The sequence below is a fragment of the Plodia interpunctella genome, chromosome 13, assembly GCF_027563975.2.
Source record: "Plodia interpunctella isolate USDA-ARS_2022_Savannah chromosome 13, ilPloInte3.2, whole genome shotgun sequence".
Classification (NCBI taxonomy): domain Eukaryota; kingdom Metazoa; phylum Arthropoda; class Insecta; order Lepidoptera; family Pyralidae; genus Plodia; species Plodia interpunctella.
In genome coordinates, this window is record NC_071306.1 from 2,402,887 (window position 1) to 2,419,151 (window position 16,265).

The 16,265-nt window shown below is 35.3% G+C and overlaps 1 protein-coding gene across 5 annotated transcripts in view; it reads left to right on the forward strand.

Annotated features, from left to right (window-relative positions):
- LOC128674990 (uncharacterized protein) overlaps window positions 1-15,405 on the forward strand; it is a 36,550-nt gene extending 21,145 nt beyond the window's left edge. The window contains exons 3-8 of one of the 5 annotated variants that reach the window (XM_053754031.2): window positions 5,622-5,705; window positions 6,686-6,787; window positions 8,730-8,853; window positions 10,357-10,444; window positions 10,807-10,905; window positions 14,415-15,405. In XM_053754031.2, the coding sequence (XP_053610006.1) occupies window positions 5,622-5,705; window positions 6,686-6,787; window positions 8,730-8,853; window positions 10,357-10,444; window positions 10,807-10,905; window positions 14,415-14,741 (824 nt within the window). In that variant the 3' untranslated portion in view covers window positions 14,742-15,405. The remainder of the gene's footprint in view (window positions 1-5,621; window positions 5,706-6,685; window positions 6,788-8,729; window positions 8,854-10,356; window positions 10,445-10,806; window positions 10,906-14,414) is intronic. The other 4 variants (XM_053754033.2, XM_053754032.2, XM_053754034.2 and 1 more) reach the window with 4 other exon arrangements.
- Window positions 15,406-16,265: the final 860 nt, after the last annotated feature.

Consider the following 16,265-nt stretch of genomic DNA (forward strand, 5'->3'; position numbering starts at 1 on the left):
TCCCATGAAAATTAACGTATGTAGGTATGTTTTATGTGTGTGTAGGTATATTGCGTGCGTGAAGAGTTAGTGGATATCAGTCTATGATCGAAAGGTCCCAAGTTCAAGTCCTACACGTCCCAAATGAGTTTTTATACCAATACACTGCCGATGAAGGAAAAAATGTGAGGATTCTGATTGATTAGTGTGTTCCAGATCGGCTTCTAGATGACAGAAGTCATGAAGGTGACAGAATAAAATTTGATATCAGCTTTACCAAACAAACCCAATAAGAAAGAAGAGAATAATGAAATTAAGACAATTCATTCACAAGTCTTTCGAGTACAAATTTCCGTTTCATTTTAAAATCGAATTGTACTTCATTCAATTTTGTCCTTGCCCTTTACGCTTCGCTTTTACGATTATTATATCACAAACAACTGCTGTTGAGTTCCGAAACCTATTAATTCGAAATGAGACTGCTATTGCATATAAAAAGTTTTTCATAGATTTTTGTTAGATATTTTTCTTTAAAAAACTTATTTTGGTCCGTAAGAATTTGAAGTGAACAGGATCATTGTCTATATTTAAAAAATAATACTTAATTAAACTATTCACAATATTTTCGTGTCTATTTCGCGAGCGTCCTAAAACTAAATTAAACTAATGCTTGTGAAGCATGTCCCATTTGTTGCAGATTTTCTATTCACTATGCTTAGACATTAAAGTATCGTTTAAAAGATTAATATTCTCTTAAACAGTAGCAATCAAAATAAAATATATTTTTTTAAACGTACAACATAATATTTGCAAATTAAAAAGTGAAATATAAAATTAAAAAAAAAAACGAATCGTTTAAAATATTCGGCGAGTATTAATTAATTTGTGAACGTTACACCTCAATTGACGTATGGAGCGGCGACTACCACGGTACTTCACTAGATTCTCGACACATCATACCTAAATAATTTTAAACAACTAGCTGCTTCCCGATCTTTACTCGTATAGGATTTTGCATAAAATATAATCTGTGCATTAAAAAGCTATATTAATTATCGCATGTAGATTTTAAATCTATCTAGAACATTTTTATTCAATCCAAAATCAGCCATTTCTTTTGACCGTCTTGAACTAGTTTGATTTTTCCACAGCTGAAAGAGACCGTAGGTACTATCGAATATTTCATATCAACTTCGTACCCCAACATATTCTTGAGATAGGTCTTGACAGACGGACAACTAAGTGATCCTATAATGGTACCATTATATTTTTCTTTTTGAGATAAGGAAAACAAGAAACAAACTTGTTAATAAATAAATAATTCAAATTCAAAATTGTTCAGCTTAGAATGATATTCATCACTTATTGACGTCAAAAATGAACTTAAAACTACTCGTATGTCTACTGCCGACTTCTAAAGCGTAAGTGAAGAAGAATCGGAGCAACAAATTTCACCGTATCCTTTTCTCCAAAAACTTCAATTTGCGTCTGTTCACAAATAAAAAGGACTTTATATAATTTAATTCTTGAAAATTGTAATTACAGGACAATGACTGCCTGCCAATAGGCGATGAAATTTAATCTCCTTGTTGTAAACGTAAGTTACGAACAATCTTGAATTTATCAAAATAATTTATTTAAAACTTTGAGTGAGATTTTGTTTCAGTAAATATTCTGCTAAATTTAACAAATATTTTAGCTTCCTATTTTTTTAAACAATGTTTGAAGCAGTACTTTTCTTTTTACTGATATTTAGATGAACTATAAGTCGTCGCTCATGCTCGAATATACTTTCTCTTAAATTAACCTTGTTTAAGTTTTTAATATTGAATTAGGGAGTATTAATATTATAGTATTATAAATGTACATATTTAAATTTGTATTGATCTTCATGTATTGACCAATATATAGCTGTCATCAAAACGAGTTCCAGAATGCGTCATGGAGGAAGTATCATACTAGCTATTCCTTGAGAAGAAGATTCAAAAGTGTTCAAATCGCAAAATTTTAAGCATTCAATTAAAATTCGAAATATGTGATCTCCACAAGTAATATAAATATTGTAAGAGACACCAGTGTGTCTAAACTAAACAAAGCCTGTATCTCAGAACTCTAGCCATATACAATACGATATCGAAAGGATTTCTCCCATTAGGTTTCGTCGGCCTCCACCATTGGTAGGGTAGAGCCTGTCAATTGATAGATGACATACGGAGACATGTTTTAATTCGGCAAATACTGCCCGCGCGCCATTTCGCATGGGAATCACATTCGTAGGAATTAATTAACCGATGTTTTACGCGAATTCACCATAAAAACGCGAAATTATAAATGAATTGTAATTTTCCACCTCGAGGGAAAAAATATTTAAAGGTATTTTTCTGTAATGGAATATTATGGAAAAGTCTATTTTTGTTGAATGAGTTATAGATAATAACTTTAACTGCGGCGTTGTCCGCGTTATTTCGAAATAAAAGGCTGCCTGTTCTTCCTGTTTATAATATTAGTATAATATAAATATTACTTAATTTTTACAGGTTTTCCACTTTAGGAAAAAAAAATTCATTTACATTTTGTAATGTTAATGAAAAAATTATTTTTTCAATACTTGTAAATGTAGGTATTATCTAATCTTAAGACTAACATTTTGCTTGACGTAATATAAACCGCAGTCGTTAACCTAGCAATTAAACTTAACGGCTATTTAAACCACTAATAAAACTGCCAATCGTTACTTAAGTGCTCAAGCCATCGATATCTTCGGTTCGACATTGTATGAACTAAGTATTTTTATCTTTTGTTTGATCTATGAACCAAGTACAGTCAAGGGCAGATAAATAAATAAAAATATATTACTCCCTACATCGCGTCGACGACTGTTGCCTTGACAAAATATGATCAACAGATTACACTTTGAAATAACGACCTCTGAAGCATTGGTCATCGTGCCAGACTGCTACACTGGAGGTTCGAATCCGGTCAAGCCAAGATGCAAAACTGTCTTTTAGATGGGTCTTAAATGTTTATCTACACATGTGTATGATATAAAATAGAATAGAGAAAATATGGTATCCCATAACAGAAATCTCGAACTTAATCTGTGTGATTTGTCCATACATGTATGTGTATATATATGTGAAAAATGAATTCATTTCACCATATAAAACTCGGAAAAAGACAATAAACTTTGAGTTAATTGCCAACAAACAATTCTAAATCCACCAACTGTTTTAGACGTGTGTTTTAGATGTTTCCTCAAAAGGTGAACGATAATATGTTTAAAGATATATTAAAAGTCGTATCTTATATACCGGACTTAGATACAACCAACTGAAAATAGCGGCCCAAAGCCGCGAGGGTTTCCGTATGCTGACCTCCAAACTTCAATTCGAAGATGGCACCCCATGGTGATAAAAGACGTAAGTATTTCATCCAAAAGTAGTACCGATCCACATATCAATAGTATGAATTGATAAGATAAAACTGGGTTACCTGAGTATTGATTGACTGGTCGCCTGAAGGTTGAATGCCGCACCGAATCAAATATTTGTACAGTGTCGTTAAACAAAACCTTTTTGTAAGTAGTACCGGTTGTTTGTTATCACATTATACTATAGGCTTACTATAGTAGCAGTGTACTGATATATCCTTGAGCCATGACCCATTCTTTCGTCACGTTGACAGCCGTCGACAGATCAACGCGGAACAACGTAGAATTTGTGTGAAGTCTCGATGTACGTCAAGGCACGTCAGCGCGCACGTCGTCAAAACCATGGATTTAGTAAGTACTTCGTTAGTACGTACTAATTCCATGGTCAGAATAGGTATATAGAAAACAACGGAGCACAACGTAGCTAACGTGCTGAATCGTCGCAACGCTGCACGACAGCGATGGGGCAGAGCCATGGCTCATTGCTCAGTATTTCAGCTGCCAAGCCTATTGGGAGCTGAAGGACAATAATACATATATAGATTGAATATTAACATACGTACTGGGGTACATAGTATATCACTATTGAGTTTTCTAACACTCTTAACTTTTCAATTAAAAACACAGAATTCTGATTGTTATAAAAAGTTCCCATTCTGGTGTACTAAGACGTCGGGATGCACACGATCTTGTCGATTCTGGCGGATTATAGCCATTTTACGAGGGTCGTTATTGCCTACAACTTCTCGTGAAAAGTGGAGGCCGACTTTTAAAATCTGGGTCGTGATCACAGACATGCAGTTTGTCTAGATCGCTGTAGTATCAAAATAAAACAGTCTGTTTTTGTTTTTATGCCTGTTTCCAATGAAGTATATTTTTGCTCCTTTAAAAAAAACTATATATTCGAGCTTGCATTTGTGACACTGTTGTTTGGAAAATATGTGAAAATTCGAAAAGATAACGTTCGTACTTTAATAACCAATATTGTTAATGCACAAACCAATCCAAAATCTATTCCTATCAGATTTAGAACATCTGGGTTCTAGGTTTAGGACCCAAGGAGCCGCCCAATTCAAGATTTTTTTGATAAGTCCCATTTCTTCTTTTCTTACAAATACAGAACGTACATTTTTTAATGTATATTTTAAACTAGTTTTGCGATGTGGCTGCAGAGCAAAGAATTAAATTTACAGATACCTCTATAGGATCTATAAGCTCACATCTCAGTGGTCGCATTTGACGAAAGATGATTTCGATCATATTTGTCATTTAACAAGATGGTAGCAATTTATTTTTGATGTTCAGTTAAGCTTTAATATCTTTGGCCACATAAAATAAATATATCCTAAAAGAAAAAGTGCAAAATGTAAAAAATGCATGAAAACATGGAATTTTGTTATGAATATTACTGGCCGATTGAAAATCACGTTCGAAATTTAAAACTTTTTGGCATATTCAAGTTGACACATTGACTTTTACTTTTTTCTGCAGACATAAAAGAGCCTACAATGTACAGCGAATAAAACAGAGGGATAATATAAATGCTAATTGCGACAAATAAATTAAGTCGATTCGCTTGTCTGTCGCACTGAATAATAAAGTTTCTCTTTACAACGAGCTATTTCAGTAACAGATTAAATTGTGGTTGAGTTGCTCCGAGGGCTTTTACAAGTTAATTGGGTGTCTCATTCTGTCATAAGGTACTTAGGCACCAAAACCTTGGTCGTACTAGATTATATATATTTAATCACAGCGGAATGAAATTCTTTTTTCTACGAGCTTTGTGCGGACTTAAGGTGAAATGAAATGCGTATGCGCCATACAAATCGTACGTAACGTAAATCAAACCTCAAATTTAGGCTAAAAAGTAGCAAGACGAGTATAACCTATCGTATTAGCTATTATAATATTGCATATTTTTTACAATATACCTACGCTTACGCAGTCAGCCACGCATTAGAGCAATGCCCCATTGCTACGGTGCGTCGTCGTTGACGTCCGTTGTCGGATCAACGCAGAATATATGCAGTTTCAACATACATTAATGCATGTCATTATCAAAACCTATAGAAAACAACGAAGGACGATGGAGCTGCGATGTGCTGCGTGGTCGCAACGGAGCGCAACGTAGCAATGGGGTATGGCTCTGACGCAGTCGTCGGGGGGCGGGCACCATAGCTTCAAACGACTCATTTAATTGTTTTGCCAACAGAAGCTTCAGGAACGGACACCCCCGCCGAGGTGTCGAGTCGACAGCAGACTGCACCCTCGTCGCGAATCTCCGCGGGTGAGAGCGGTAAAGCCGATTATGATGGGTGTCGTAACTTAGTATTTAGTTATTAACATTCTACGTTATCGGTACGTGCCGAGACATGGACTCTTACAAAAGGAACCATGTACAAGATTGCGGTTGCGCAAAGAGCCATGGAAGGAGCCATGCTCGGCATCAAATTACAAGATCGAGAGCGCAACCTGGAGATACGTCGTCGAACGAAAGTTCTAGACGTGGTCTCCAGAGTCGCGACATTAAAATGGAAGTGGCCTAAGCACCAGCTAGGTGCCCAGCCCAGAAAGGAATGATGGAAGGTGGAGTAAAACTGTAACTGAACGATACCCCAGAACTGGAAAATGGAGCGTAGGATCCTGGTCCATCCTGGCCCATTACAGAGATGGTTGGTGTAGACGGAAGGAGGTCTATGCCCAGCAGTAGGTCACGGAGGGCTGCAGATGATGATGATGATTCTTCGTTATCATTATCATTAGTTATACAACTTACCAAATACATCTTCGGGGATGTCAAATCAGAAGTTGTATTAATGTGTATATTCTTGAAAACTCTTCTTGCGCGATTCAGCTTTCTATGGTTGTCGTGTGAAGAGTTGAATATTGCACTGTCATTAGGGGTTTATTTCTACTGTAAGGGGATCCTGGTGCACTACTATAAGTTCACTAGAATCCTTTAAGAGATGCTGAGATATCCCTTACATATGGAAATCTGGTTGAAAAACTGTATCTTTCGGGTTAAAGCGGATATTCATTGCTCATCAGCTCCATTGCTCTATGGCTGAGGAAGAAATCGACGTTTAGATGAGAGAGTTATAAACGTACTACATTTTGCTTTAAAATTGTTTCCTTTCAAATTGGTTACTTGTAAGAAATTTCTTTCTGGGATAAATCCGTCTTTATTCGCATCTTTTTTTACTGCTTTATATGTATATGTTTTATTTGTGCAATAAAGTGTAACAAACGTCCCTAAGTATACCGTATTGACGGCAGAATGGAGTGGCGCCACCGGCGGTCCCCCCGCGGAGGTGGTGCTCCGCCTGCACCCCTCCGCCACTTCTACTCCTCGTGCCAACGTTTCCTTAGCTGATATTGGTAAGGAGATAAATACAAAAACTATAATCCGGCTTATAAAGGTCGGATTAAGTATAATCCTACTTTAAAAAATAACGACAGCGTAACTAGGGGCTTCTCCAGCAACATTCACCTGCTATCCTGTCCTAACTGAACCACATCCTGTACTATGGAGGACTTGAACGAGGCAAACAACAGAGAGATCAGCGTGGCCACACACCGTCTGATAGCCATCCCGTCTCGACAATAAGAAGCATATAAATAGCATCTTTTGCCGCAGGAGAAAAACTGGAATTACACATTCGCGGACGCTCAACTAAACACAAAATAAATTTAATTGTTATAAATGCTATAGCAAACTTGCGTCCGCAAAATTAATTATTAATTATTATAGTAAGTCCTTTTTTTACCAGACCAGATAAAATACAGTGAAGAAAAATCTATATCTAGTGTGACAAAATGGTGTGACAGAGAGTCGCCACGTCGCCACCGTTAATCCATTTCAAACTTATAATATCCGTTATGGAAGTCGACGCTGAGAAGATGCGCTGGCAAAAACTCAACATTGGCGCGACGCGAGCCTTAAGGGATTTAGTTAAAAGTAATTCTCTTCAATCTCTCATGATTCCAATCTTTGAAAAAAAGACGGCCTTTCAAGAAAATTGCTATTTTCTCCAGTCCTGAATGTAAAGTTACAATCTTCAAGAATAGTATATACACAATATTGAAACTATGTATACCTACTTATACACGGGAGACATTTTCTGTTATGTACAATTTTATTTTTTATTCTCTATTTGTTTCCGTAGACAAATGGCAGAAGACAAACTTAATAGATTCTGGCTGACTTTTATACAAAAACGAAGATAGCCGCCCCATGTCAAGGGAGCTGTTAAAATTATTTTTTCGTTCAACCTATACGTGCGGTTTGTTTATCGGGACTTTTATCCTATCCACTAGTATATTTATTTTATAGTGTAATTTGTGAAATTTATCTTCTGCCTTATGCAAACTATGCGTTATAGAAGAAACAAATAATTTATATATCTATCTATCCTGATGTCTCTATTACTGAACCTTTAGAACAGGCGAGTCCCTTTCACACTAGGCCAGTAAAAATCTGTATATTTACAGCAAAAACTACAAAAAATTATTAAAGCCTTTAATAAGTAATACAATACCAAGTCTACTTGAGCAGTCTATCAAGCGAGTTTCATTAATTATGCATCACTAAACCATCAGTTCGATTCTCGGGCGGGCAATATCTTAATTCAAATGCCAAGATCGATCGACACGAAACGAACACGAAATATTATTGATAAAAAAACAGGAAATCTAAACAATAGACGCGGGAATTGACCTGGTGTTTATGGAAAACACGTAGATTTGAGTAACGATTATCTAATGCGTAACGTGCACGTTTATTGCACGGTTTGTACTAGCTGTATGGCGTACGAATGTACGCGCTACAATACAATTTTTTGTATGAACTAAGTTCTCATTATGTTTAAATTCCACTGTAAGACTGTTGGACATTTTTGTTTTCTCCCGATCGATTCTAATTGAGGTGGTCGCTCAAAATCTTCCAAATTACGTCATTAATCAACCACAAAACAAATGAACAACAGAGTTTAATACAGCGTTTGTTACTTACTACTTCAAAAAGTCGTAGAAAGAATTATGTTATAAGTAGTTGTGCATGGCTTCAGTGGAGTTATTATGGCTGTTCTAATTCTTATAAGTTTCGAAAAAATCAACTCTGTGAAAGATAAGTTTAAGATTCGGCACTGATTTTGTCTATAAGCGTTCATTTTATTGTAAAAATCTTGTATAATGACTGTTATGTGCCAAACTGAAATAAAAAAAAATAAAAAATAAAAAAGATTTCACGTCAAATGTAAGTAACAATACATGTAAAAACTATATGTTTGTGTGTGTCCATACATTTTGTCATGTCACATAGATGGTAGCGGCGTGGTGGTGCGGGCAGAGGAAGCACTGATCGTAGCATTCGTGTTGCTTCTATGGATTGCTGCTATAGCACTCTTCTTCAACCGATGGGGCAAGATCAGGTGCGTCTATAAGCTGTACGTAGCTTACTTTTCTTTTTTTCCTTTACTTTACTCCGTATTCGTAAAAAGTAACAACCATTAGATTCATCTTAGGTCAAAACGCCGCGCAATGAGAGGAAGAAGTATGAGAGTGGACTCTGGGCTTCCACGCTCCTTGGTGGAAGAAACCAGGAAAACATTCAGATGAAACAGAGAGAAAGTGCCACGCATTTTGACACTTAACAAAAAAAGCCAAACAGCTTTTAATTCAAATCTTATGTTTTGTATTAATTTTATAGACGATACTTAAAGAGAATCTTAGAATAATATTATAACAGAAGGTTTGATATTTTTTATGAATATGAATTTTCATGATTCACAATTTGATCATGTGTTACTCAGTGTAGTTTATAAATGATGTCATCACATTTTGATTTTTCATCTCATCCGAAACTAAAATTCAAAGAATATAAGCGGATGAGGCTATTAGATAAATACCGCAAAATATTTGTAGATACTTTAATGTGTGATTTAAAAAAAAAGTGTGATTAATAAAACCAGTATTGATAACCTCATAGACGGAACCTCATTATTTGAATGATTTTTTTTTCGCATTTCATACATTGTTCCTTAATTTCAGTCTTTTTTAAACTTTGGAGAGAATCAAATCTCTACAACTTTTCGATTTTCATTCGTGACAAACTGCATTACTTCTATATCCGTACACATTGTTTGTGTTCATGAAAATATTTTTACAATACGACATAGAGGTAGGTGTAAAAACACAACTCCACCATTCTATTCACATTTCAACCTGGAACGATTCAGCATTTTATACAAAATGTTCTTTGAAAAAGATTTTTCGATTCATCGGAGGAAATATCGTGGAAAGAGTTTATGTTCGTGAAGTTGGATATAACCTGTTTTCGATATATCTAATGGAAGTATTCAGTTTAGATTTTACAATTTTGCGTTGAAAATATATACGAAAATTTTGTATTCATTTATTTAATAAGATTAATTAATATGACTCCAACTATATGGGAACAAATTATAAGGAGGAGAAGTGGTTGGAAACGGAAAGGGGGTAATTTGCCCAACAATGGGACCTGAGAGCTAGATTAAAAAAAAACTATTGTTGTATATCATAAATATCTGTTGGCTGTTTGACTGTGTAAGAAATAAAATTCATTAATATATATTTTATAATCAAATGTGACTTTAATTCATAAGTTTTATTAATTATGCGATTTACAATTTTTTTTTGTTACGACCAAATTCAAAGAAATGCTTTTTGACTCTAAATTTGACGTGTCGCAAGATATCACTGTAATACAAATTCCATATAAATTTTTGTTTTTTGCATTAGCAACTGATTTGACTAATTGGAAAATAGTCTATTACGAATGTGATCTAAGATGACATAATTGACATAATTGACATACTTCTGCTGTCATTGTCAATATCTTAATATGCGTTTACATCGAATTTTCTGGTGCTGCTCTCTAGTGTGATAACATGGCAATATTGTATGTGCAGGATGTTGGAGCCGTACCAGCCGAAGTTCCAACAACAGCACCGACAGAGCTGCGCCCTCGCTGAAGCTTCCGTCTCAGTACCTCCTCATGTGAGTTCTATGTCATCTTTTCTATCCATAATAATATTATAAATGCGAAAGTCTGTCTGTCATGCTTTCACGTCTAAACCGACCCAATTTTAGTTAATGTGGAAACATTGCTACCGTAGGCTGAGCTGCAGATCTAGTATAAATTTTATTGATTATATCATTTTTTACGCAAATTCAGAATATAATTGATTTTTCACTTTTTCGTGTCCACCGTCACACGATCATCAAAAAATAGTTGTCAGAACATTGCATGTAACTAAAATGTCTACGAATACGTAGCTTCAAATCTATTTGCATCACATTATTAAACTGTTCTATTTGCATCGATAATTTGAATGACATTAAACTATATATTTTTCTAGCACCGAGCGTCGCTTTCGCGAGGCTGTGTGTCGTATGACTGCGGCGGTGCCTTCCCGCCTTACCAGCCATGTGGGTACCTAGCACACCGCCCGAGACAGGTATTTGCCTTAATCTATACTATCATTATAAAGAGGTAAGCGTTTTTGAGCTTGTATGTTTGAGGCGGGTAATCTCCGAAACTACTGAACCGATTTCAAAAATTCTTTCACCATTAAAAAGGTAGGTACATCATCCAAGATTGTTATATGCTATATTTTATTTCAAAATTAGTGCGGGAGCGAAACCCGAGGTAACATCTAGTTTTATCTAATCATAGGATCGTATTTTCTATACCAGAAAAAGTAACCTTACCATACTAACGAACTGCTCTAGCAATAATGGTGCAAGGAAGACTAAACACAGTAAGACAACAATAACTTGGATTCCAAGGAGTGGTGACGTAAGCAGACTGCCAGTCGTAAAATCACAGCCGATTCTTCAAACTGTTATGGTTTGTTCTTTGCTTTTGAGGTCAGCCCTCATGCAACACGCGAGATAAGAGAGTTTACTCACGGATAGTCACAGACTAGCTTAAAGATTTTCTTTTCGCTTGAGCACCCGTAACCGACACGTATGAAGACAGCGAGGCGTATAGTAAATTAATATTATTTTAATAAATACAACTTGAAAACATTACCATAAATTATTCAAGTACATATACATTAGGTCATTGATAATGTAATTTAATGAACTTAACGATAGATAGATGTGAAATGTACAAGTACTGAGAGACCTGAATGCGCAGAGAAATTGCGCAGAATAGAAAAGTCTGGACGATTCTAGTATTTGGAGCCGGAATACTATTTGGGACCTAATAGCAAAGTAATTACTCACTTATAAGTACCTGTAAGTAGGTATAATAATAATATAATATATATTAGGACAAATCACACAGATTGAGCTAGCCCCAAAGTAAGTTCGAGACTTGTGTTATGGGATACTAACTCAACGATACTATATTTTATAACAAATACATATATAGATAAACATCCAAGACCCGGGCCAATCAGAAAAAGATCATTTTCCATCATGACCCGACCGGGGATCGAACCCGGGACCTCTCGGTTCAGTCGCTAGAACCTTACCACTGCGCCACCGAGGTCGTCGCAATAAATAGAGGAATAAATAGAGGAACCGTGAGAGATTTTGTAATTTATATTAATTAAATATGTTTACAATTACATTGAAGATCAAAAGATCCTTCTCGACGCTTCAATATTCGCTTGAACTAATAAATTATTAATTTCAATTTAACATTATTATTATTATCATGTCTAATTTATTTTCATTAAATTTAAACATTAGGTTGATGGTAAGCTAAAAATCGATTCCCGATGTCTGTCTTTTTATCCCTAATAGGTACCTACGCTTAAATCTTAGATTTTGATGCGGTTTATTTTAATAGATAGAGTAATTTAAGATTTAAGTGAATAATTTATATGGTTTTTCCCGCGCGAAGCCTGGACGGGCCAGCAAGTGTTTAATAAACAAAAAATGTTGTAATTTCCCATGGGTCTTACACCAAAATCTATTTTAATTATTGTGATTGATGTAATACCTACTCGTACATACACATACACATACACATCACACAAAAAAAATCATAATATATACTTCATACACACACAAATATTTGACATAATTTTTATTGAATATTATCATGGATTTAGTAAGTACTTCGTACAATGTAACTACTAATTCCATGGATTTCATTTGCGTGGATGTCAAAACCATTGTCAACCATTGTCAACCAATTTCAACCATTGTCAACCATTGTCGACCATTGTCAACCAATTTCTACCATTGTCAACCATTGTCAACCATTGTCAACCATTGTCGACCATTGTCAACCATTGTCAACCATTATCAAACCACGCCAACACCATTGGCATTCACTAAGTAGAGCCGAGCTACGTCAATAGCTTCATCAGAAGTCATAAAGGCAGCCCTAGTACAGATGTAGACACTCGGGATACGCGATCAGATGAGCCATTGTTTGCGGGGAGATACCAAACATAATTTCACCCTCTGTTTATAACACAGACTTATACAGGGTTACAGATATCAAACGCAAAACCTACTAAAGACTACTTGGGTACATCAAAACGAGCAACTTTTATTCTACGACTTTTCGTTGTCTTTTTTTTTTCATATAAAAAAACCTAATTTGCGATTCTACATATCTTAACTCTATGTAATAGTCAAGCAATACGAGAGTACCTACAGTTACTGTAGCGTTATGTAGTGGAATCGAACATAGAGGTAACGTTTTATAGAAACGACATTAAAACTAAAAAATGGAAAAAAAAATGTATTTATTACGTTTAGACAAAAGTCGCAGAAGATGTTAGTCTCAATGTACCTTATGCGCCTTTGGAAGGTTATGCGTTAGATACCAGTGACCCTGCACATTAGTGGTTTAAAAGTGATGTATCTTACTAATACTTATCAGCAACATGCTTCGTCATTACATAATTCAATATTTTTTCTCATTTATTCATTAAATATTTATTTAGACGACCTCGGTGGCGCAGTGGTAAAGTGCTTGCCTCTGAACCGATAGGTCCTGGGTTCGATCCCCGGTCGGGTCATGATGGAAAATGATCTTTTTCTAATTGGCCCAGGTCTTGGATGTTTATCTATATATGTATTTGTTATAAAATATAGTATCGTTGAGATAGTATATAAGTCAAGTCTCGAACTTACTTTAGGGCTAGCTCAATCTGTGTGATTTGTTCTAATATATTAAATATATATAGAATTTAAAAAATATATGGTTTTAATTTAATGGTTTTAATTAATTTAATACCTGATTAATAGATATAGGTAGGAATTATTGTATCTTATAGATTCAAGTTTTATATTATCTAAGTTTAAAATACCATGGGATGCTTAATTTAAGTGTATATTTGATTATCAATTAAATACGAGTACGTGCCCACTATACTAATTTATTAATGAGTATAAAAACACCACAATTTAAGAAATACGCTTCGACAAATCTTTAAACAGAAAAAGTAAGGTGTTGAGGGCGTTGATAGGCTGTGGTGACCACTTACCATCAGGTGGGCCGCATGCCTGTTTGGTAGAATAAAAACAAGAGAAAAAGCACCCGCAACAAACTTCGTCAAAATTCACCCCCTTGTTTCAACAATCTAATAAAAATAAATAAATATATATGGACAAATTACACTGGTTAAGTTAGCCTCAAAGTAGGTTCAAGACAAGTGTTATGGGATACTAACTCAACGACACTATATTCTATAACTAATACAATATATGTGGCCGTCGAAATCAAGAGACCGTATGGCGCCCGGCACTTAGGCCATTATTGCCGTTGTTTTATATTGGAACAACGGCAATAAAGACCTAAGTGCCAGCTGCCATAAGGTCCCTTTTGATTTGGACGACCACATATAAACGTCTAAGACCCAGGTCAATTTGAAAAAGATCATTTTCTATCTTGACCTGACCGGGGTTCGAACCCGGGACCTCCAGTGTAGCAGTCCGGCATGATGACCATTTGGCCATGAAGGTCGAGGGAATCTAATATTAACCTTTCTTCCAGAACTCCGTCTTCGTCGGGAGCATGGGGGGCATGGCTCTCATACCGGAGAGCCCTCCACGGCGGTCTCGCTCGGCAGCCGACCTGCCCGCCCTGGTGCCTCCCGCCGACCACTCCCGGCCAGTGACCCCGAGGTCGTCTCGAGCAGCTAGTCTCCACAGCGCCGTCGACCTCAGAGTCTACGTCCCTTCCCCCCGGACCTCAAGAGCAGCTAGTCTACATTCAGCTGTTGATATGCCCTCAGGATCTGTGCAAGTCCACGCGAGGGGATCCGGCTCGAATCTGAACAGACCAAGAAGTCCTAGAAGACTCACAATTACTAACGTTTAAAAACTATTTTTAGATTAAATTTATTTTTGTTTTCAAATTTAAAATCAAATTCAAAATTCTTTATTCAATTTAGGATCATATACATCACTTAATTGACGTCAAAAAATTACTTAAACTAAGTCTACTGCCGACTTCCAAAGCGCTGGTGAAGAAGAAGCGGCGCAACAAACTTCACCGCAGCCTTTTAATGTATTAGTTTATTGTAAGTCATTAGTTTTAATTTTAAATTCAGTTTTAATTTATTTACTGTAGTACGTACCAAAAATTCGAGTGTTTTTATATTGCAACCATAAACTAAATAGATTTTTTTATTGTATAGTTGCAACTTATAATTTTGTTTTCTTTGGTTGCAATTAATTTTAGTGGTGTTGTGTGTATTAAGTTGAAAGCTATAAGCTATACTCTATAGTGTGTTTCTATGTATGTTTATACAATAGTTTTATATAGTTTTTTTTGTGAGAAATGAGATATACTAGTTTCAGAGATTGTGTGTGAAATAATTAATTATAACTTTTAAAGTATTATTTTATCATTTAGATAAAATATGTCATATAACTTAGTTTCATTGTTGTAATTAATAAATAATAATAACGCCTCAGTAAGCTTCCCAACAATGATTTTCCGATTTTCAATGACACTCTCTCGTACATTAGGAAAGTGCAATTAATAATAAAATTAATAATAGTGCTATGCATTTTCTACACACTCTCAACTTCCTTCCGCGTTAACGTGTATTTTTTTATTGATTTTCGCTCCTAAAGTTTCACAAAAAAGCTACATAACTTACTACGTTTTTCCATCAAAAATCTGAAAATAATTCAACATTTCAAACTACTCCTAAAACCCCAACTATTTTTTACTTAGAAAATCTTAGTACTCTACTTAGAAATCTCTTTTACTTTTAAACTATAACATAGAATAAGATCTTCAAATATCTCCAGTAGAGGTCTAGTATCCTTGTCTCTTTCTCTCTTCGTCATATCTATTGTCTTTAAGTAGAGATATAGCGCGGTCGACGCGACTTTAGACGTGTGGTGCTACTTTTAAAATGTCTAATCTAGATATATAGAAAATGTTACAGGCTCAAAATTAGACAATCGTTCAAAATATTCGAAAAAAATTAACATCTACGACCGACCAATCCGCAAACAGTTTATTTTTACGAGTGAATTTATTGATGACACTAATGTCAGATTTTTTTTTCAAGTCGCCTAAAGGCATTTTTGTGACAAAACTAATCGATTACCGTCATCTAGTGGCAGCCATAATGATTTGAAATATAACAGTCGATTAAGTTGTGTACACACAACTTAAACGACTTTAAAATTAAAATCGTTAAATATCGATGAAAATTACGTAAGAATATTGAATGAATATTCCCAATTTCTTCCCAAAACCAGCTCACACTTATATACTTAGATTAGCGCTATGTGCGCGCTTATATATGGATCTGAATATACATTAACACAAACACACAGTGCCTGAGTATCAGACGTGCGCCTTTTGGATGTAAATCTAAAGTAG